Source organism: Spermophilus citellus (genome assembly GCF_964194105.1).
Source record: "Spermophilus citellus genome assembly, chromosome: 2".
In the NCBI taxonomy this organism is placed as follows: Eukaryota; Metazoa; Chordata; class Mammalia; order Rodentia; family Sciuridae; genus Spermophilus; species Spermophilus citellus.
The window spans coordinates 211,404,080-211,427,486 of record NC_138183.1 but is presented as its reverse complement, the minus strand read 5'-3'; the positions used below and the strand labels follow the sequence as shown (position 1 = coordinate 211,427,486).

The window sequence follows — 23,407 nt, the reverse complement described above, 5'->3', positions numbered from 1 at the left end:
GTGAAGTTGACCCTTGCCTAAGCAATGTGGAGTTGTTGCTCATCTTGTTAATGTGGTTGCAGAGGAAGAGTGGCCTGAGGCCTAGTGAAACAGGTGTAGAGAGAATGGCAGGGGAGGACATGGGACTCCTGAACACCCCAGACATCAACTGAAACACCCATACAGACAAGGAGACAGTTGAGACAGGTGGTGGGCAACACAATTTGTAAAAACCATCCACAGTGTTTTTGGAAGCAAAAACTAACAGGTAAAGGAAATAACAGAAAATGAACCTCAACTACTTCTAAAAAAGGAGAGCAACGAAGGCAATGGCGACACTGAATAAAGTCTGAATAAGTAGGACAGTGTAGTACTGAGCCATGTACAGGAGAAACTAGTCAACGGAACAAAAATCTCCAAGTTAGTCATGAGTGCGTATGATCATTTAGTACATAATAAATACTGTATGTCAAAGTAGTAATAAGGGAGGGGTTATTCAATGAATGGGATTGGGACCATATGGTGATCATCTTAATGATGTAAAGTTGAAAACATATTTTGTTATGTTAAGACAGGTTCCAAATGTACTTCATATTTACAAAATAATGCAAATGTTATCGATATTTTAAAATTTTTAAAGTAATGAATAGTTACAAAATAATGAAAATATTATAGCAACAATAAAATCTGCAGCACCCATGGAACATGAAGTAGGGAAAGTCAAACTATACCACCAAATTTAGAGGGCACTAAAGAAAATATGAATAAAGAATATATAGAATTACTTTGCATACTGAGTCACCAGAGGAAAATATAAATGGCAAGCTGGAAAAAATAATTGTAACTCATATCAAAGAAAAAGGGCTAATTTTTCCTTGTATAAAAAATTCTTGGTGGCTGGGGTGTGGCTCAGCAGTAAAGTGCTTGCCTCCACGTGTGAGGCACTTGGTTCAATCCTCAGCACCACATAAAAGTAAATAAACAAAATAAAGATACTGCATTCATGTACAACTAAAAAAATATTTTAAAAAAATTCTTGCAAAATAATAAATAAACCCACCAAGCACCAATAAGAAAAATACCATTTTGAACAGAAGATATCATTGTATAATTCCTAAAAAATACAAATGGCTCTTTAAAAAATTTTTTAAATAGTTCTTTTTTATTTGTTCTAATTAGTTATCCATGACAGTAGAAGCAAATGTCTCTTAAACATAGGAGAGGATGTGAAATCAAGCTCATAATAAGAGAAATGCAAACTAAAATTACACTGAGCTATATTTTATCTACCAAAATTTCAAGCATCAAAAGGTTTGATAGTATACTATGTAAGAGAAAGTGTGGAACTAGGCATTCTCACTCATTTTGGTGAGAGTGCAGATTTATAGAGACCTCATGGGAGGTAATTTGTGACACCTAAAAGTTTTTAAAGTCTCATATCTTCTCACCAAGTCACTTACTTAAAAATTTATTCTAGAGATGTATAAACAATGTACATGTTCCAGAGATGTATAAACAATAAATGAAGTATAAGCCTGTTTTGCTTACAATAGCAAAATATGAGTAACACAGCGGCCATCAATATTGTGGGGTGTAATTATGGTCTATTCAAACAGTGTAATCATGTGCTGCTGTCAAAAACAAACAAATAAATAAATAACACAAAACTGATATGGAAGGACTTCCAAGACATATTAAATTTTTAAAATACAAATACTATATGTTAGTATGAAAACAAAGTATCTACCTATCAACTATCTTGAGTCTACTACCTAGAAGACCCTTACCCTTAATCTTCCTGCTGTATGCCCTTCCTTCCTTTGTTCTTCCAGATCATTACTTCATCTCTTGGCTGGTAGAGTAACGGAGACTGTTGTTCTTCAGGGAGAATACAATCATAGGATCCTTGGTGAAACCTTACTTTTTCTTTAATCAAATTTTTGGACACATAATCTTTCCTGTTTATTGATCGGAATCTTACAGGTTTTATCATCAAATAAGTGTGAGATTTCTCTTATATATTTATAATCATTATCCCCCAATTATAAGCCTCATTTTTATGAAGACACAGCCTGGATTTGATACCCATTGTCTGCCCAACACATCATGAAGTGGCTGTCCCATAGAAGGCACTCACTAACTGGTGCATGAATAGACAAAGTCATGCTCATAGAATAATAGAAGTGAAAAACTCTTACCACCTAGCAATGTGATAACCACAATAACACTGTACTCCAGGTTATTAGTCACATGTTTGTGTAATGCTGTTGTAAACAAACCTACAACACTGCCAGTTACATAAAAGTATTACACCAAAAGTTCTATATTCATATAATAGTAGATGATGATAATAAATGACTATGTTACTGTTTATGCATTTCCTATGTCACACTAATATGGGGGGGTACTGAGGATTAAATTAGAACCCAAGGGCAATTAACCACAGAGATACATACCAGACTTTTTTTTTTCTTTTAATTTTGAGACAGAGTCTCTCTAAGTTTCTTAAGACTTCTCACTAAGTTGCTGACCTTGGCCTTGAACTTGTGATCCTGCTGCCTCAGCCTCCTAAGTCACTGGGATGACAGGCATGAGCCACCTAGCCTGACTCTACCCCACATTTTATTGGGATTTCCTAGTCTACACTATGACTTCTTCTTAGTAAAAGAAAGCCTTGCTGTAGAACACTATGCCCTGTGCTGCCAGCAGCAGTCTCATACATTTGTATCCACTGTGTGTCCTGATGGAGTCAAGAGGCCACATGGACTGATTGACCTTCACTTGAAGATGTCCATTCAACAGCGTGATAGCCTCATGCATCAGTGAGAACATATCCCTGCCTTTAAGTGATGCATGACTGAACTTGTGAAATTCTGAAGACCCAGAATAATATGAGCGCTTCCCACTACGTAGAAACATAGACACGATTTGATGTCCAACTTCCTAGGTGGCCTTTCACTAAAGAATCATGTCTTTGACCAGATGTCACCTGCACTTCTCGAGGATGTAGAACTCCCCCCCCCCAACATCAGTATGGCAGAGCAGAAGTCTCACGGGGTCTGTCTGAGCCCAAGACATGGCTCTTCACTTCAATGCCAAGCTGCTTCCAAGTCCAGGTGGCTGGATTTGAGGATCTGTCCTAGGAGGGAACCCAGTGGCACAGCCTGTACTGGAAAGGTATTGGGGTGTTTAGTAATGGAACTTTGTGGTAGAAGCATGGCAAGACAGCAAGGGGACAATGTTCAGGTGTTGGCTGCCAGAGCTGAGATTGCTGTGCCCTATGGCATTCTTCCAATCCAAACCACTCAACCTGGGATTTACCATAAACCACCCCTCCTCTTGTTCCAAAAAAGGAACATTTGGGATGTTCTGGAGGCCAAGAACTAGAGTAGGAAGAGCATAAGCCACAGGGTGGAATGTGTCCTGGGTGCTGGTCCCTGAAAGAGTCCCTTAGATGCTCTAAAGCTTCCCTTCAGAACGAGTTTACGGGCAGATTCATCTTTAGTTCTATTTTTTGATTTTGTTAGAGGGGATTGAACCAAAGGGCATTCTGCCTCTGAGGTATACCCCCAGGCCTCTTTATTTAGAGACAGGGCCTCAATGAGTTCCCTGGGTTGACTGCTTACTTGTGATGCTCCTGCTTCAGCCTCCTGGGGCTCTGTGATTTCAGGCATATGCCCTAGAGCTCAGCTCATTCATCTTTATGAGTAACAGAAAGTCATTCCTAGGACATGTGCCTATATGACAGAGGAACAAAGTGTTTGTGACTCCATGAGTTCACAGATAAACGGAGCACCCCTTCCTCAGGGGGAGACTTGACTCCTCTGTCTAGGTCTCAAAAAGCAGACCTGGCCTAGGAGACCTATTGCATTCACATTTGTAGGCTGTGCTCAGCTCTAAGAGCAAACTTCCTACTCATAGATGCTTCTGTTGCACACATGTTGGAACCTTAGCTCTCATCTACCTTTCACTCCACCATGTTTTATCTACCCTCCTCCCAGTGCCCTCCATCTGTCCAGAACTTCTGTGAATAGTAGTGTTAGCCCCTGTGGGAGTAGATTTGGAGGGCATCCCCATGGCTTCATTGTGCAGTCCATGTGGGCCTCTCGAGATCCTTCTGCTGGCTCCTAAGAATCTGCCCTCCTTTGCACAGCACCCCACACTCAGCACCAGAGCAAGAAAGAACCCCATCATCTGTTGCTGGCCCATGTGCTAAGCCACTGTTGCCTTTATCTCTCCCAACCTGACCTGCTTTCACTGCACAAAAATAGTTTCTCTCTGGGTCAATCTCCATCCTTCCCATCCCCTTTTGCCTTCTGGTGAGCTGTAGCCAGAAGACTGTTCTGCCTACTTCATCCACCAGTGCAACAACCTAAAACCACCCTATCTCTGTGGATCACACTTTATGTTCATCTTCACCCATGGGGTGCTCCTCTTGCAGTTCCTCTTAAAGTGGAACAGTAGGATCTATGTCCTTTTGGTCCCACTGCTATTTCTCTGTTCTTTACCTCCCCAACTCCCACAGATCTCTTTGGCCTGTGCTATTTTGAGTCTGTGCCACATTATTTATCACTCTCTTTCCCAACAAACCAATGTTCTCTGTACAAGTTACCTATAAAACAGGGAAAATTTCAAACACAGATACTATTGAAGACCACTAAAAGTTGCTGACCAGCACCTCCAACATTCTGGCCCAGGAATTTTTTTTCTTAAAACACCCACCAGGGCTGGGGATATGGCTCTCAGTGGTAGATTTCTTACCTATCATGTATGAGGCCCTGGGTTCAATCCCTAGCATCACAAAAAAAGCAACAAAACTCCCTAGCCCATCCTTCTGGTGTAATTAATACATAAATATTGTATAGATGGACATAACACAATGCCTTTATTTTTAATGTGGTGCTGAGAATCGAACCCGTGTTCCACCTGGGTAGGTGATTGCTCTACTGCTGAGCCACCATCCCAGCTCAATACATAAATATTGTAATCCATTCAACTATGTAATCACAAACACAATCTTACATTGTCAGAACCTGGGTAATTGAAAGTAAGTGCATTAGAAACAGATGTCCATTTTACAAGTGTGTGTGTTTCAAAGTGTGTTCCAAAAAGCATCATCTAGGCTCTGAGACAGGATCTTGCTAAGTTGCTTAGACCCTCATTGGTTGCTGAGGCTGGCTTTGAACTTCCAATTTCTCCTGCCAAGTCACTGGGATTATAGGCATGCATCACCACACTGGCCCATGGATAGACTTTCCAGGGTCAAATAGGGATGGCTGTCACTCAGGTCTTTGAATTTGATACATATAAGATGTAAAGTAAAAAGAAAATCTTAACATATCTCTCTTCTCCCATATGCTAGATATATTATTCAATTAAGAATGTGAGTGTCTAGAACAGATTAAGCAGAATTTTACTCAACAATAAAAAAGAATGAAAATATGACATTTGTCACGAAATGGGTGAATGAACCTAGAGATCATCATGCAAAGTGAAATAAGACAGACTCAGAAAATTCAAAGTCTAATGTTTTCTCTCATATGGAGATGCTAGAGGAAAGTAAGGGAACAAAGGAGGGAGATCAGATCTCAGGAGGATAGAGGGAAGATCAGTGGAGTACAGGAAGGAGATTGAGGGGGGAGGGAAGATGAATGGAAAAAGAAGGAAATGCAGAATTAATTTGGCAAAATTATTCACAGAGAGGGGCTGGAGTTGTAGCTCATTGGTAGAGCACTTGCCTAGCATGTGTGGGGCCCTGGGTTCTATTCCCAGCACCACATAAAACTACATAAACAAAATAAAGGTATTGTGTCCATGAACAACTAAAAATATTTTTTAAAAAATTTACAGAAAATTCCACCTCATGGGTACCTATATAGCACCAATTAAAAAATAAATAGAAGAAACACCAATGGAGTAGAGTAAGGGGAGGCACCAGGAGGCACTGGGGACTGAAATGGAGCAAATTATATTCCATTCATATATGATTATGTCAAAATGAATCCAACTATTATGTGTAACTATAACACACAAAAACATTTTTAAAAAGAGTCTGTAATTCTTTTTATGAGTAAAAAATGAGAATATAACTGTTAACTAAAGAAGCAGGAGGTTTGAGTGAACGAGTAGCCCTTGCTGCTCCAAGTAGCATCCAGTAAAGGGAAGGGGTAACAATCAATTTCATTTGGTTTCAGGCACAGAATCAGATTTCTCTTTAACCCAACGTTAGAGAGTTTTGTAAATGATATTCCTTTCTTTAGACTGAACTATGGTGCCCAGAATTCTCTTTCTAGAATTTTTTCGGTTAAGGTAAGTAATGAGAGGTTTTCTCTTGAGAGCTGGTGACTGTTCACATACATACAAGCCTTAGCCCTGCTGAGCTCAGGTGGGAGCCCTGGAACTCATTTCCAGCACCAGCTCCTGCAGAGCAGGGCTTACTTGGCTGAGATTCACAGTGAAAGAGGCCAGATAGTGACATTCCCACCCGGCAAAACCCACAGGGTAATATAGCTCAAAGTGATCTCCCCACTTTCACCTGCCTGGATGCTTAACCCTTCCCCAATTGGGCTCCCATTTTCCCACTGCAGATTTTACCTCCATAATGCTTTATTATAAGCTTCTTAAACTACACTTTAGCTCCTTACACCAGAAACTTTCCTCCCACTACGTGGGTCTCTAGGATTTACATTTTCTATTCGCTAAATCAGCTAAGCAGGCATTTTCTATGCCTTTGAGAGCTCAGATACACCTGAGGTGTGTGGGGCTAGCCTGCCAGTTTTGTAGCTCAAGGACTGTAGATAGAAACCCAGCAGGGCTTAACTGTTGAAGCAACTGCCCTCTGGCCCAGCAGGCTCCTTCCTGAGTCAGTGACTTGGAAAGCAAGATCCTGGCTGCAGGAGCCCCTCTTGCTCCTCACCTCACAGGACACTGGGGCACCATCTTAGTGCTCTTTCCCTGCCCCTCCATCGCCTCATCTCCATTACCTCTTCTCTCTCAGAGCTAAGGGGCAGAGCTGTTCACCTGACTCAGGAGCTGCCAAATGCAGAGCAAAGCTCTGTTGTGTCTTCAAATTGCACAACTGAGGAAAATGACCCATGGATGAAGAACACCTAGAGTCCAGTAAGATTTCTATTGCAGATTTTTACAGGAAATGACCTGCAGAGACTTTCCAGGAATGCAGGTTGGCTCTCCCTCCCTGCCCATGACCTCAGAGGGGAAGGCTCAGGATAAATAGCAGCCTTCTCTCCCTGTCCTTCAGCGACCAGCAGATCCACTCCACCAGACATCAGGTGATTGTCAAGTGCAAGGAGTGAGTTTTTAAACCCTTACTCTGTTTTCTCTTTCCTATCAAGATGTGATTTTGTTTGAACGTAATGATCCTTTACGTTTTTATTTATTTATTTATCTCATGTGTGGTGTGGATTGGGTTTAGGGGACACATGGAGAGTGCATTATAGCCTCCTCTAGAGTGGCAATCTGGTCCCAACTCCCCTATCCTCTGTTGGAGCCACCTTGCTATTCTCTTAGACTTGGATTCATGGCTGATGGGGTCAGAGTGAAGGCTTTTGGTACCAAGTGAGTTCCTATTGCCAGATTTCCTAGAGGAACCACTAGGACTATAATGAGAACCAGTAGAAATGAACAACCAGGCTCTCTTAGGATATAAATGTCAAAGGGAAAGGTGCCAGTCTCATCTGTGTCTGCTTATGCCGCTCTTTCATTTCAGCACCATGAAGCTTCTCACAGGCCTGGTGTTTTGCTCTTTGGTCCTGGCAGTCAGCGGTGGGGTTTTTTCATTCGCGAGGGAAGCTGCTCAAGGTAAGGGTGGTGGGGAGATGGCTCTAGAGTTCACTTGGTGCACTCTGATGGACTGGAGCCAGTCTTATGTTGTGCTGCCTTGTGTGGCAGGATGCCCCAGGTATACTGAGGAGCATTTCTTTAAAGGAAATGAATAAAGCAGGTGACAGAGCAGAGGTTTCCAATGAGCTATATATGAAGCCAATTTAGCCCAGTTGATGTGTCTGCTCACCACTTCCTAAAATTCCATTGTCAACACTGTCAGGCACACGTGAAATCACCTGGAGTTTGAACCCTGTGGATGCTTGGATTTTCTTCCTCCTCATATAGTCTGAGGAATTGGTCAGGGTTGTGTTCTGGGCATCAGGACTTTCAGTATCTCCCCAGGTGATCAAAACAGGCCAACCCAGCTGAGAACCATTACACTAGGGTTTCCTCAAGCAACCACAGCATAAGTGCAGTTCATTGAGCTGGCCCAGAGGCAGTCATGTCACAGTGATGTGCATTTAGGGTACAGAAGTACATTTTCCTTGGGAGTCAGGGCAGAAGTGCCTCATGTCTGCAGCCCACCCAGGCTTTCCCCTCCTGGATGCCCCCTCCCTCACTGCAATTTCTAATCACATGGAGCTTCATTCTGGAACAGTGATTCTGGACCTGGTGTAATGTGCTGGCCCAGGGGACATTTTCAATGTGTGGCAATGTCTTTGGTTGTCCCACTGGGAGAATGTGCTGCCAACATCTAGTGGCAGACCAGAGCGCTGGTGAACATCCTACAGGACTCAGGGCAGCACTGAACAACAGAGAACCACGTGACCCAATTTTTCAGAAGTGCTGAAGCTGAGGAATCCTGTTTGACAATGACACCTCCCTTCTGTTCTTAAACATAGCACATCTAAGTATGGTGAAGCTCACCCCAGCACAGTGGACCACCAAAGACAAACAGGTGTGGCCCCTAACAACTCTCACTAGAGTGACTTGCAGAAGCCAGCCAGAGTAGAGACGAATCCACTCAACCCATGATATCTATGGGTGCAAAAATCACAGGATGAAATCTTGAATATATTAATTCCTGAATCCCGCTTGAAAGTGTTGTCATGATCTTTATGTATACTTGATATCCCTTTTGTCTTTTCTTTTCCAATTCAGGAAGTTGGGACATGTGGAGAGCCTACCAGGACATGAAAGAAGCAAATTTCATAGGTGCAGACAAATACTTCCATGCCCGAGGGAACTATGAGGCTGCCAGAAGGGGACCTGGGGGTGCCTGGGCTGCTGAAGTGATCAGGTAAGGCAGGTTCCTGGGGATGCCAGGCCTGGGTGAGCAGAGGAATAAGATCATGAGGGAATAAGCTTGGCAGCAGGTTTCTGTGAGGCTTGAGTCTTCCTCCTGCCCACTCTGCCTAGCCCTCCACCATGGTCAGTGCAGGGCCTTTGTCATTGACAGAGCCAGAGATGGCTGAGGATATGTGTGCGGGAGGGCCACAGAGTGATCCCTAACCCCCCCTCCCTGGTGCTGTTCATCCAGGTTCAGGGTGAAGAGCCAGGCTGAGTAGGGCTGTGCCAGGCAAGGGTGGTATCTCAACCCCTATTCCTTGATCTTCCTGGGCTCCCCTCTGAGCCATCCCCTGGACAGCAGAAAACTGGGAGGGTAGCCTGAGGCTTATCAGCCTGCTGAGGAATCTCCTTGCTGCCTTGCTTGATTTCAGTGATGCCAGAGAGAACATTCAGCAACTTTTTGGCCGTGGACATGAGGACTCCCAGGCAGACCAGGAAGCCAACAGAGCAGGCAGGAGAGGAGAAGACCCTAATAAATACAGACCTAAAGGGCTGCCTGGTAAATACTGAGCTTCTTCTTCATTTTGTCTCAGAAGACTGGCTGTGAGCCCCCAAAGATTGGGATACGAAATCACTGCATCCTGTGTCCACATAAATGGGTGAATGGCCCACAGTTGTTGTTCAATAAATGCATAAGAAATGGAAATTCTAGCAAGTGGGTGTTATATTTTGAATTGAGGGTGGGATGTTTGGTACAAAGTGGTGAACAATAAACACCAAGAAGATCCAGCCTGGACCTCACGGTGTAGGGGATGTGATTTCAGAGGTCACACAGGACAGACCCTGGCACTGAGCCTTCTCAGAATCAGACTCTCTCACTTGTCCAGGCCCCCATGGTTAGCTGTTGCTGTTTCCAGGCCTTTCCATGTTCTGACTACCTCACTCCTGACCTCTGTGTCCTGTCACCTTCTCTGCCCCCAGGGCTTTAGTCCTCAGTGTGTTTGCATTTGGAGACATGGGGCATGGCTATGGGAAGTCTGGCTCTGGAATCCTGCCCCAGATACCACCATCTTGGTTTTCTGTTTAGTTTTTAGCAACGTCTGCAAAGCCAATTATTCACCAATTTCTGTTCATTCTATCCAAGAAATACCTTTGGAGCAGTGTCTCCCACTCTATTTCTATTGCGTTATTTCAAGCCTAAATGAAGATGTAAGTGCACACCATTTGTGGTGTTGTATTTGTGAAGAATAGTCATGGAGGAAAAGATCTCCTTATCAGTCAGGTCGTGTAGGAGACAAACCAGGCAGAGATTTGAAAAGGGAAATTTTAATACAAGGAAGTGTTAATTATTAACAAGAGTTACCACTATGAATAATGAATATAGGAGGGTATAATCTTTGTATGTTCCTCCCTAGAGGCAGACATTTGGTTCTCCTAGACAAATCTATAGCCCATTACAGGGAGAGAAAGTTTGTTGGGTGCCACAGTCAAAGCTCAGAAACAGGAACTCTATAGAGATAGCAATGGAACTTGATAGCATGCTGTGCAGGAGGCCATTGTGCTCACTGGGAATGTGGGTTGAGGGAGCTATAAACCTGCTCAGAAGCTGTTCTCATGGGAGTAGCAGAATGCATGCTGCTGATCTCTTTGGGAAGTCAGCTGTGGATGGGATGGGTTTCTGAGTGAGTTGTGTCCTCTCCACTTCATGTACTGAAGCCTTTTTCCCAGATTGGCTTTATTTGGATCTGAACTGATAGTCCTTATAAGTGTAGAAAACAAAGAGCTTCTCTCTCTCTGCAACCCACAAGGTCACAGTAAGGAGGTACATGTTTGTAAGCCAGGAAGAGCACAGTCACCAGGTGCTCAATTAGCGTGTACCTTCATCTAGCACATCCTCGTGTTCAGAATTTTGAAAAATAAATATCTGTGTGGAAGCCACCTGTGGTACCTTGTTATGGCAGCTCAGGCTAACAGAAGTGGGGTGCTGTTGAACACACTGAAAATCTAATTGAGGTGCCACAGAAATTGTTGATACAATCACGTCCTTCAGGTTTCACTAAAAGTCCCTGGGCTGAGTGTCACTGGGTGTGGCAGGGGAGGATCCTCACAGGAGCCTGGGAATCCAAAGCAGGGCACCAGGAAGATCTTCATTTCCCCCTATTCCTCCCTTGCCCTCTACTGACAAAGATTAGCATCCTGCACAGCTGGCCAGGGTGAGGTGTTTTTTTTTTTTTTTTTTTTTGGAGGGTCGAGATCCAGTACAGAGACAGTTAAGGAAATGTGGCTATGGGCTCACAGTATAGAAGTTGATTACTGGTCTCCATTTTTGCTTTGAAAGTAGAATGAAGGAGGACTCTTAAGGGTAGGATTGATGATAAAGTGATAAGCTAAAGTCATTAAATTAGTTGTTAACTTAATTAGTAGGCAAGCTGTTGCTATAGTAAATCCCAAGAGAACTTTCTCATAGAGTTCTTATCTGAAAGCACTAGTAGACATGGAGGTAAAGGAGATTTGGGATATTTCAGGGTGGATTTATTTCAGAATAAGACATGGGCAAGATCAACATGACGGTATGGATATTGACATCAGATTGGCTGGTGAGAGCAGTCTCAAGGTATTTTAACTTTGGGTTCAGGGAGGATCAAGTTTGAAGGTGTTATAAATTGTCAAAAGACAGTAATGCTCAGGACAGCACTGTAGCTCAGTTGTAGAGTGATTGCCTAGCACATGTGAGGCACTGATTTTGATCTTCAGCACTACATAAAGATCAATAAATAAAATAAAAGTTCTATGTCCATGTACAACTAAAAAAGTTTTTTTTAAAGGAGTGTAATGCTGATATGTGGATGTGCATAAGTAGATTATTTGTTGCAGTATTTAAGTAGATTTGGAAGCAGGAGGGCAGCAGCAAGAGAAGCATAAGAGAAAGAATGACTTTTATATCCAAGTAAGGTAAGCTTTTCAATCTTCTGTAGATATGTAAAACTTCCTAATCAGGATATTATTACTAAAAATAATACATGGGAATGAAACTTGGGTACAGAAATTCATTCACCACTTTGTAATGGATCACATTGTCATGGGAGAAGAGGTGTCTCCAGAGTAGGGTCTGAGAAGTTCCCAGAGGGAAGGGGAAATTCAACTCAGGACCAGGGAGGATCTTGGCATGCATAAGGGAATAGCATTTCAGACTGAGCCACAGACAAAGGAATAGACAGGTTTATTTAGGAAGTAGGTGCACACTCAAGGGAGAATGTGGGCTATCTCAGGAGGGAGAAGTCCCTCCTTGGGTTTGGAAGGTCCGAAATTTATGGAGGAGCTGTGGTTTGGGACCAGTCTGGAGATAGAGCCAGGGTGGAGCTGCATAATTTTGCGCCACTTTTCCGTGCACTTGTGTATTTCCTTCATTTTACAAGGGAGCAGGCCAAGGGCAAGTTGCTCAAGGTGTACAACTCTCCTTTCTGCATCTCAATGGCTCATGGGCATTTCCTTTCAGATTTGGTGTATCTCTCTATCCTAAATTCCTAACTCAAAATCATTTGACTTCTTAGAATTTGTAACCTAAATATATATCAGAGTTTAATCCAAAGAAGAAAGTACTTGTTTACTCAAGAATTTATGATTTAAATTGTCACCCTTTCTCCTTTTGCTTCAATATACCGAAGCACTTTTTTTTGTTTTCACATATTTTTAAGAGCTATCATGTGGAAAATGCCAAGTTGAGCTTATTTTATTATATACTATTTTTTTTTTTTTTGCGTCCAAAACACTTTTTATTAGTGACCTTGTTTGTTTGCTTGTTTCCCATTTTGTGTTGGTGGGGATCCAACTCAGGGCTTCGTGCGTGCTAGGAAGCACTCTATCACTGAACCACATCTCCAGCCCCTGTTAATGACTTTACTTTGCTCAAGGAGAAATAAGTTTTACATTAGTATGTAGTTGCAAAGCCTGTAATCCCAGCGGGTCAGGAGCTGAGACAGGAGGATCGCAAGTTCAAAGCCAGCCTCAGCCTAAGTGAGATGCTAAGCAACTCAGTGAGAACCTGTCTCTAAATAAAATACAAAATAAGGCTGGGGATGTGACTCAATGATTGAGTGCCCCTGAGTTCAATCCCCAGTACCCCCCAGACTTCCACAAAAAAAGACTATGCATGGCCTTTGGAGCTTGTTCTCAGTATCTACCATTGGAGTCTCCATTTGTTAGAAGTCCTGAGAAAAGTTGGATTCAGCAAAATAGACTGAAAAGGAACAGCTATTGGGGAAGGAGGACTGGAGAATGTGGAGTTCCAGAATCAATGTCAGTAGTATCTGAGAGGTTGTGAAGTTGACCCTTGCCTAAGCAATGTGGAGTTGTTGCTGATCTTGTTAATGTGGTTGCAGAGGAAGAGTGGCCTGAGGCCTAGTGAAACAGGTGTAGAGAGAATGGCAGGGGAGGACATGGGACTCCTGAACACCCCAGACATCAACTGAAACACCCATACAGACAAGGAGACAGTTGAGACAGGTGGTGGGCAACACAATTTGTAAAAACCATCCACAGTGTTTTTGGAAGCAAAAACTAACAGGTAAAGGAAATAAGAGAAAATGAACCTCAACTACTTCTAAAAAAGGAGAGCAACGAAGGCAATGACGACACTGAATAAAGTCTGAATAAGTAGGACAGTGTAGTACTGAGCCATGTACAGGAGAAACTAGTCAACGGAACAAAAATCTCCAAGTTAGTCATGAGTGCGTATGATCATTTAGTACATAATAAATACTGTATGTCAAAGTAGTAATAAGGGAGGGGTTATTCAATGAATGGGATTGGGACCATATGGTGATCATCTTAATGATGTAAAGTTGAAAACATATTTTGTTATGTTAAGACAGGTTCTAAATGTACTTCATATTTACAAAATAATGCAAATATTATCCATATTTTGAAATTTTAAAAGTAATGGATAGTTAAAAAATAATGAAAATATTATAGCAACACTAAAATCTTTAGCACCCATGGAACATGAAGTGGGGAAAGTCAAACTATACCACCAAATTTAGAGGGCACTAAAGAAAATATGAATAAAGAATATATAGAATTACTTTGCATACTGAGTCACCACAGGAAAATATAAATGGCAAGGTAGAAAAAATAATTGTAACTCATATCAAAGAAAAAGGGCTAATTTTTCCTTGTATAAAAAATTCTTGGTGGCTGGGGTGTGGCTCAGCAGTAAAGTGCTTGCCTCCACGTGTGAGGCACTTGGTTCAATCCTCAGCACCACATAAAAGTAAATAAAATAAAGATACTGCATTCATGCACAACTAAAAAATATTTTTTTAAAAAATTATTTATTATTACTGTAGATATATATTTGACTGCATGACCAATGTGATTCTGCAGCCTGTACACTCAGAAAAATGAGAAATTATACCCCATCTGATTCAAATGTATGATATGTCAAGATCATTGTACTGTCATGTGTAACTAAAACAAATAAAAAAGAAAAAAATTTCTTGCAAAATAATAAACACCCCACACACCAATAAGAAAAATACCATTTTTGAACAGAAGATGTCAATGTAGAATTCCTAGAAAATACAAATGGCTCTTTTTAATTTTTTTTTTAAAGAGAGAGAGGAGAGAGAGAGAGAGAATTTTTAATATTTATTTTTTAGTTCTCGGTGGACACAACATCTTTGTTGGTATGTGGTGCTGAGGATCGAACCCGGGCCGCACGCATGCCAGGCGAGCGAGCTACCGCTTGAGCCACATCCCCAGCCCTAAAAATTTTTAAAATATTTCTTTTTTATTTGTTCTAATTAGTTATACATGACAGTAGAAGCAAATGTCTCTTAAACATAGTGGAGGATGTGAAATAAAACTCATGATAAGTGAAATACAAACTAAAATTTCACTGAGCTGTATTTTATCTACCAAAATTTCAAACACCAAAAGGTTTGAGAGTATGCAACTAGGCATTCTCACTCATTTTGGTGAGAGTACAGATTGATAGAGACTTCATGGAAGGTAATTTGTGATTTACATAAAAATTTTTAAAGTCTCATATCTTTTCATCAGGTCATTTACTTAAAAATTTAAATATTTGTACATGTGTCAGGGATGTATAAACAATAAATGAAACATAAAACTGTTTTGTTTACAATAGCAAAATATGAGTAACACTTACAGTGGCCATCAATATTGTGTGGTGTAATTATGGTCTATTCAAACAATGGAATCATGTGCTGCTGTTAAAAACAAATAAATAAATAAATAACACAAAACTGATATGGAAAGACTTCCAAAATATATTAAATTTTTAAAATATAAATAATATATGTTAGTATGAAATCAAAGTATCTACCTTTCATCTATCTTGAGTCTACTACCTAGAAGGCCCTCACCCTTGATCTCCCTGCTGTATGCCCTTCCTTCCTCTGTTCTTCCAGAATCATTACTTCATCCCTTAGCTGGTAGATCCAAGTCTTACTTGTCCCTTGTCCTTAAATTCCTTAGAAAAAAAGGCACAAGAGATAAGCAAACATCTCTTTTGCAAATAGTTAGTATTGATGACTTCTTAGGGCATAATATCTATGTGCAATTTTGACGGGTGAGAATGGAAGGCCACAGATGGGAAAAGTGGAGAGAGACCCTGGTTCTCCTACAATTTATTCTGCAAGTACAACTATTTTCTGTGATGATAGAAAACTATAAAAAGAGAGAGAAAAATGGCAATTAGGAAACATTTCCAGAAACGAAAACCTTGGGTAACCTGATTTGGAAAACTACTGTGAATAAACAAATTCTGTTACCTAATATGCTGTTCTTTTATTTACTGAGAAGGGTTGAGCAAGAGGGTTTTTGCCAAGGCAGGTTGTTGGAACCCCTCTTCCCATTAATACTGAAGTCAGGAGAGACACCAGGAGCTGCTTCATCGCAAGAAGGTCCTAGAAGCCCTGCTTCCCCTGGAATTTTAGCTGGAGAAAAGGCCACAGGTGACTCTGTCTTCCAGGGAGAAATATTGTCTTGTTTTATTTTTGAGATCCATTTCTCATACAGTTAGTACATTCTAATTGGGAAGAAATGGTGTGTTCTGTTTCTTCATGGGGTCAGTGCTGAGCAGAGTAGGCACCCAAGAAACGTTTGTTGATTGATTTTAGCCTGTTTTATTGGGTGCAAATGGGCCACAAACCAATAACACTTTGGATCGCTCTCTTTTCTCCCTAATGATCTGGCGGGTTTATGTTTCTTCCCCAACCTGTTTCAAAATTTTTTTAATATTTATTTTTTAATTATAGTTGAACACAATACTATTTATTTATTTATTTATTTATTTTTATGTGGTGCTGAGGATCCAACCCAGGGCCTCGCACTCGCTAGGTGAGCTCTGCCACTGAGCCACAACCTCAGCCCCATTTTAATTTTTTTATACAGTAACAATTCTAAGATAAACAAGTGGAAATGCAGAACTAGGCTATCTTTGAAATTCCAAACCTCAGAAACTAGATCTAATTCTGCTGGTCTTCCTTTCCCTTCAGCACAATGAAGCTGTGCACAGGAATTGTTTTCTGCTCCTTAGTCCTGGGAGTCAGCAGTGAAGGCTGGTATTCATTCTTCAAGGAGGCTATCCAAGGTAAAATCCTGGAGGATGGGGAGCACATCCAGTGGTCCCCAGGACTTATCTGAGCAGAGGCCACATAACTGCAAGTTGTGGGTTCTCCTGAGAAGCCACAGGTGGGTCAGAGCAGGAGTGTGGTTTTCTGTATCTGTTTCTGCTTCCACGTTTGGACCCAGCCTGTGCTACTGGTGTTTTGTGCAGAGGGATCTGGACTTCCAGTGGGGAGCTCTCACTGTGGGAATTCACAGATGGAAAATTTTTAGTCCTAGAGTGTGGTTGTGAATTCATATGCCCCTGGGGGCTAGAGGTGGATGAGCTGAATAAATATTATGCTTTATCCCAGGGAGAGAGTGCCCGGGACAGAGGAGAACAGCAGCACTTGCACAGAGAAATCCCACCCTGTCCCAGACATATGGCCGATAACTGGGATGCAAAGCTCACGGAGATTAACTTCTAACTTATACCTGTGTAATAAAAAGAGAAAGCTCTTACTGATTAGCCACTCTGAGCTGAGATAGGGTGAGGAAACTGACACCAGTCTTTCCTGATGGAAAAGAAGCTTGTCAGCCAATTGTTAAAATGAAAAAAATATGTTGTTTGATTTTGTAATACTTTGAACTTGAAGTGTTGTAATTATTTTTGCAACTGAATTTTTATAGATTCTCAAGTGAATGTGTATGAATTCCAATTTTTCTAAATTTTGAACTTCATATGGTTTTGTTGTTGATTGTGGTGCTGGGGATGTAATCCAGGTCCCTACACTAGACAAGTGCTCTACACTTGCTATCTCCCAAGCCCTCATGTGCTATTTTTAAAATGAAAAAAAAAGTCTCTGAATAACAGCTTTTAAAAAGAATTTTGTTGGTAATTGATAAGTTTTTCTATGTATAATGAAGAATATCATCTTCTTTAGGTCAATGTATTTCAGAATTTGTTGTGTGATCCTCTAGCTTTTATATCTGCTAGGTGTGTTTGTTTTAAAAGTACATCTCTAGGGCTGGGGATGTGGCTCAAGTGGTAGCACGCCTGGCATGCATGAAGCACTGGGTTCGATCCTCAATAACACATAAAAATAAAATAAAGATATTGTGTGCACCTAAAACTAAAAAATAAATATTAAAAAAAGTACATCTCTCAGAGGGAGAGAGGAGGGAAGGGAAAGGGAAAATACTGGGGACTGAATTAGAACAACTTATACCAAGTTTTCATAATTATGTCAAAATGAATCCTAATGTTATATATAACTTTTAAAAAATCAATTAAAAAAAGAGAAGTGGGTAAACCAGGCTGATGAGTCAGACACAATGATATAAGCTTCCTTATATCATTAGGCCTAGTCATTTGAGATAATACATCTCAGGCACTTAGTACAGCAGTGCTAAGTTGGTAAACACATATATACATGCAAACATATTTAAAAATTAAAAATGTTAGGCTAAAGTCTAGTAATTTGCATTAATATGAAACTTACTGGTTCCCAGAAAATATGTAATATGTAAATATATCATAGAAATATAATTGTAACCAGCAAAGTAACTGTTCAATGTATTTTAAATAAACAATGACAAATGAGTCTGGTATTGACTTTACTGGTTACAAATTATATTTCTATGTTATATTTACATATTATATATTTTCTGGGAATGAGAAGATCAAGACAAACTATGGTTTTCCAAGTTTTTTTTTTCCCTCTCCCAACCTGCCTTTCCACCTGCCAACTTCCAACTTCCTTTTCAAGGTCTTTTTGTGTGTATGGTTCTGGGGATCAAATCCAGGGAATTGTACATGACAAGCATGTCCCCTACAACTGGGCTACACCCTTAACGCTGTTATGATTTTTTTTTCTTCACAATTAGTTTTGCCTTTTCTGGAAATTCAAATAAATAGAATTATATAGTTAAAAGAAGTACATGTGCTAGTCAGGATCTTAGAAGTTAAATGGACTAGGGATCACATTTTAAACTATAAATTCCTCTGGTTAAATACAAATGAGAAAGATGGTCTAAGGTTTTGCTATCACACCCAGTGACAGAATCTGTCAGATGCTTGAAGAAGATGCTTGGTAAGCAATTTGAACAACATGAATGATTACTAAGTAGATATCTGAGAAAGAAGTCACTATACCATGTCAGAGATAAATTACTTGGCTGAATTATAGACACAAAGTAAGTAATACATGCAAATAGTGAGAAAGTACATAAAGATAATTAAAACTATCCATCTCCACTTTTCTTTTGCCCAAGTGATTTGTTATAAATAAGCTGGCTTACTTTAGACCCAAGCCATGGCAGGAATAAAGAGCATTCATTGACTGGACAACTCAGGCACAGGTAGACGATTCCTGCAGTTCTTCCCCCCATAGACCTGTTCTGAGTAGCTGCTTTTCCCAGTATTCTTTAAAAAAAAAAAAAAAACTTTAAAAATGAGATATAACTTACATAAACTGTACAGTTTGACAAACTTTTACACATATAAACATCCATGTTTCTACCATTAGATCAAGAGGTGGAACATGCTAAGCACTCTATTAATTAAAGTTAATTAACTTTCCCAAGGGTAGCACCTATTCTTATTTCTATTATTAAAGATTAGTCTTGTCTGCTTTTGATCTTTAAATATAAGGAGTCTTGTAGAATGTATATTTTATGTCTTTCTTTTACTCAACATTCTGACCATAAAATTCATTCAAGTTGTCTTTTAATCCACCAGAAAGGTAAGTATGATTCTCCCAATTAAAAGGTGAGTTAAGGTGGAGTGTAGTTGGCAGAGCAGAGAGCTGAACATTTACATTTATGCTCTTCAGGTAAACCTCACTTCCCATGTCCTTTGGAGATCTCCAAAGAGAATTCTACCTCCTCACTTACTAAATGCCTATTTCAACAGCTTTTCTGTGCAATTTACACCCATATCAGCCAAATTTACTTAAATCAGAATTGCCTTCATACAGCTTTTTTTCTTCAGGCCATGATAGATGTGCAATACTCTTCTCACTGCATCCCCCATGCAGTCCCTGGATCCTACAGATGTAGTGTCATTCTCCATTTTTTTTTCTCCCTTACATGACAGTCCCACCTCTTCTTTGTACACAGCATACGCAGAACCACATAAGACATAGCCTAGGGCAACAGAACTGCTAATCAATTCAATCCAATTTAATTCACTGAGAAGTAGCATTCCTAGTGTTGCATATTTTCGTCTTGATGTATAATTTCAAAGGATTACTTTGTCAAGGGCAAAAATTTGGAAGTCAGTAGAAATTTTCCATTCCTCCACTTCATCAATACATCACTAGGTTCATATTTGTCATTTTTGTTCCTTTCCAGGGACGGCGGACTTGTGGAGAGCCTATTGGGACATGAAAGAAGCCAATCACCAAAATTCAGAGAGATACTTCCATGCCCGGGGGAACTATGATGCTGCTCAAAGGGGACCTGGGGGCATCTGGGCTGCTAAAATGATAAGGTAAAGTGGAAATGCCACTGAGCAGCAGGCAGAGCTGGTTGGCCTCCAACCCCTTCTGCCTGTGGCATGTCCTCTTTCTGTCTAGGCTTCCAGGGCCTGGATGGCCTGCAGAGCTGGTCAGTGTTGTCGCCTCTCACCTCTATAGAAAAAACAAAAACTAGAGAGGGCGTCTCAAAAGTGCCCTGTGTCAGGGTACAGAAAAAATCAGCTGATTTAGGCCTTTTCCCAAGAGTGTTGATATTTTAGTTTTTCTGTCCTTGGGGACTGACTTCTCTAGGCTTCTCTTGGTCATTCCTTGAGCATCAGGGGAGGAGGGAGTTAGGAGGCAGAGCTATCTCAGGTGTCAGATTAATTTCCTCTTTCCCCCTTCTTTGGATTTTAGCACTGCTGGCAAGTATTTTCAGGGGCTCCTAAATCAGTATTATTATGGAGGCGGCCACCGTGGATGGGAGAACATTCAAGCCAACCAGAAGGCTGAAGAGTGGGGCCGAAGTGGCAAAGATCCCAAACACTTCAGACCTTCTGACCTGCCTGAGAAGTTCTGAGCTTGCCGCTCCTGCTGCTGGCAGGAAACAAGTCTGGGGGCCGCACACCTCGCCTGAATGCTGGGCTTCATGTCCCAGGGATTGGTACAGGGCATCCAGAGTTGTCCAATAAATGTTTTCAAATTTAATTTCTTGATGGAAACTAGAAACTTTGAGATAGACTTTTTGAGAAAAATGGTCATCTTGTATCACAACGAAGGTAAACAGCCCCATAAAGGAGGTGCCTGTGACTGTGGGGTTGCAAGGACCCCCAACTGGGCCCATGACAATAAAGGTCCCTCACATTATCCCCACCAAAGCCTCTCTCATTCTTAGTGGTCCCAGATTCTCATGCTGAGTAAGTCTGAGCTGACAAAGCACTGACCATCATGCTGGGTCCTTCATGACGTCATCATGGCTGGCAGAAGTTTTACAGGCAGCCTCCCATCAATCTCTGCATAATCTCAATCATAATTATATCAACCTCTATCCTCCCCCTATTTCTGGTTTCAGCCCAGGCCTCTCTCAATACAGACTCTACTCTGCCCAATCAGTTGCATCCTGTTCAGTGTCTGGCTCCAGGTCTTGTCCCCCATGACCTCCTTCCATATTGAGGGGATACATTGCTTCGAGAAGCCTAATCCCTATCCTAGAAATCATCATCTTGGACCCCATCTTATTTCTTAACAATATCAGTACCTACCCCAGGTAAATTTTAAATAGTCTCTGCTTGTTTTACCTAATGAATATCTCTCACATTAGTTTTTCTTGTCTTTATTCTCACTGTCTTTTAACTTGGATAAAAGTCTACTTCCTGTTCTAGAGGGGAAGTGAGATATGCAGATAGACACAACATTACTAAATATTAAAGGCTGTGTAAAGTTTGTACCTCTTTGTTAAGGCAGAAAATCCCAGTTAACTTACTAATAAAGCCAAGATTTTCTTTCCAAAGAAGGTCAGTATAGTTTCAAGGAACAGTAAAGGATTAATAAAAAGGAAGATTCCAAAGATAAAAAGAGACAGGCTGGGTGCAGTGGCACACACCAGTAATCCCTGTGGCTAGGGAGGCTGAGGCAGGAGGATCTCCAGTTCAAAGCCAACCTTAGCAAAAGTGAGGCACTAAGCAACTCAGTGAGACCCTGACTCTAAATAAAATACAAAATAGGGCTGGGGATGTGGCTCAGTGGTCTAATGCTCCTGAGTTCAATCTCTAGTACACCCTCACCCACAAAAAAAGATAAGAAGGGATAGAATAACTGCTGCACCAAAGTCAAGCAGAAGCCTGAGGAGGTAGATCAAGCCCATAGATGATGGGTTAATCGACAAATGAGTAGAAACATCTCTTGCTTTGAGAAAAGAAGGAAGGTGAAGAGAATGAGACCAGGGGAGACAGAACATTTAAAATGGACAGCAGGGGACTGGGGTTGTGGCTCAGTAGTAGAGCACTCACCTCTCACGTGTGAGACCCTGAGTTCGATCCTCAGCACCACATAAAAATAAATAAATAAAATAAAGATATTTTTTAAAGGGGGGTTGGGATTATAGCTCAGTGGTAGAGCACCCTTGAGTTCAATTCCCAGTATGGAAAAAAAAAGGTATTCCACCTCTTGAGTCCCCTTCTTCCTCCAGGGAGAAGTCTTTTCTACTGTCCTTTAATAAAGCTTCTACTTTCCACTCTAAAATTGCCTCGATATGCTTCTCTGGTATTATACTTCAGCATTGGGGAAGCAAGGATTCGTCACCTGAAAACAGTAGTAACAGATTGGAGGTCCCACTGAGAGCTACACCGAGACCACCTATCACTCAAATGGCCCTCCAGCCTGTTATTTCTCAATCGGACTTCTATCATGGACCACTCGATAGACCAGATTTTTTAAAAGAAGGGGGACTCCAAAACTGCTTCCTCAACACCACCCCCTTTCAGCTCGAAGAAGCCAGAACAGTCATAACCCCCTTTCCTTACAGCAGTAAGGAGTTCCCAAAATTAGAAGGGGGAATGAAGCCAGATTTACAGATAGGTAGTTAGTATAGTTAGGTAAATCGGGTCTAATGTCAAGTAAAATCAAGTATGGAGGCCATTATAAAAAATGGAGTCCTGGAAACCAGTGCAGCACTTGGGGAAATTGAAAATGTCCCCAAAGCCTGGAGCCCATCCCAAGGAAATGTTAATGAAGCAGCTCCCAGCAAACACGGAGATACTAATCCAAAAGCAGCCCAGGCCCTCCCTGCCCAGATTACTCCTTCTGCTCACCTGTCCCCCATCCTTTGGGCCTTCCCACCTACATTCCATCACTGCAAGATAATAGAACAAAGGACAAGAATGTGACAGGAATGTGGTAAAGCTGAAAGTAGACCTTAGCTATAAAAGAGGGAAGACCTCCCCCTTCCACGGATTCCACCTCTTGGGTCCCCTTCTTCCTCGGGGAGAAGTCTTTTCTACTATCCTTTAATAAAACTTCTACTTTCCACTCTAAAAAACAAAACAAAAAAAGATGGACAGCAGACCTGAGGGAGTTATCGTGACTCCTGGGGGGGGGGGGGGGCTCAGCATGTTTTACTGCATTTGCCCACATGCTCATCATTTGCTGGGGGCAAGCATGTAAGAAAACAAAGGGCAAAAATCATGGCTATCTGAGCATGTCATTTTTTTAAATAAATATATTGATTTATTTATGTATTTTTTTTAGTTTTAGGTGGACACATTATTTTTTTTTTTAATGTGGTGCTGAGGATCGAACCCAGTGCCTCATGCATGCTAGGTGAGCATTCG

At 41.2% G+C, this 23,407-nt stretch overlaps 1 protein-coding gene across 5 annotated transcripts in view; it reads left to right on the top strand.

The window, feature by feature from the left end:
* Nucleotides 1-7,709: 7,709 nt before the first annotated feature.
* The window catches only part of LOC308641317 (serum amyloid A-3 protein), a gene marked incomplete at both ends in the record, with an annotated part of 39,970 nt that continues 24,272 nt past the window's right edge, over nucleotides 7,710-23,407 (top strand). For 2 of the 5 annotated variants that reach the window (XM_081279794.1, XM_081279792.1), the window contains 2 exons: nucleotides 7,710-7,797; nucleotides 8,923-9,061. In XM_081279794.1, coding sequence (XP_081135920.1) covers nucleotides 7,710-7,797; nucleotides 8,923-9,061 — 227 coding nt within the window. Of the gene's footprint in view, nucleotides 7,798-8,922; nucleotides 9,062-9,482; nucleotides 9,622-16,571; nucleotides 16,667-19,974; nucleotides 20,114-20,495; nucleotides 20,697-23,407 lie in introns of those variants that run through there. The other 3 variants (XM_081279789.1, XM_081279793.1, XM_081279791.1) reach the window with 3 other exon arrangements.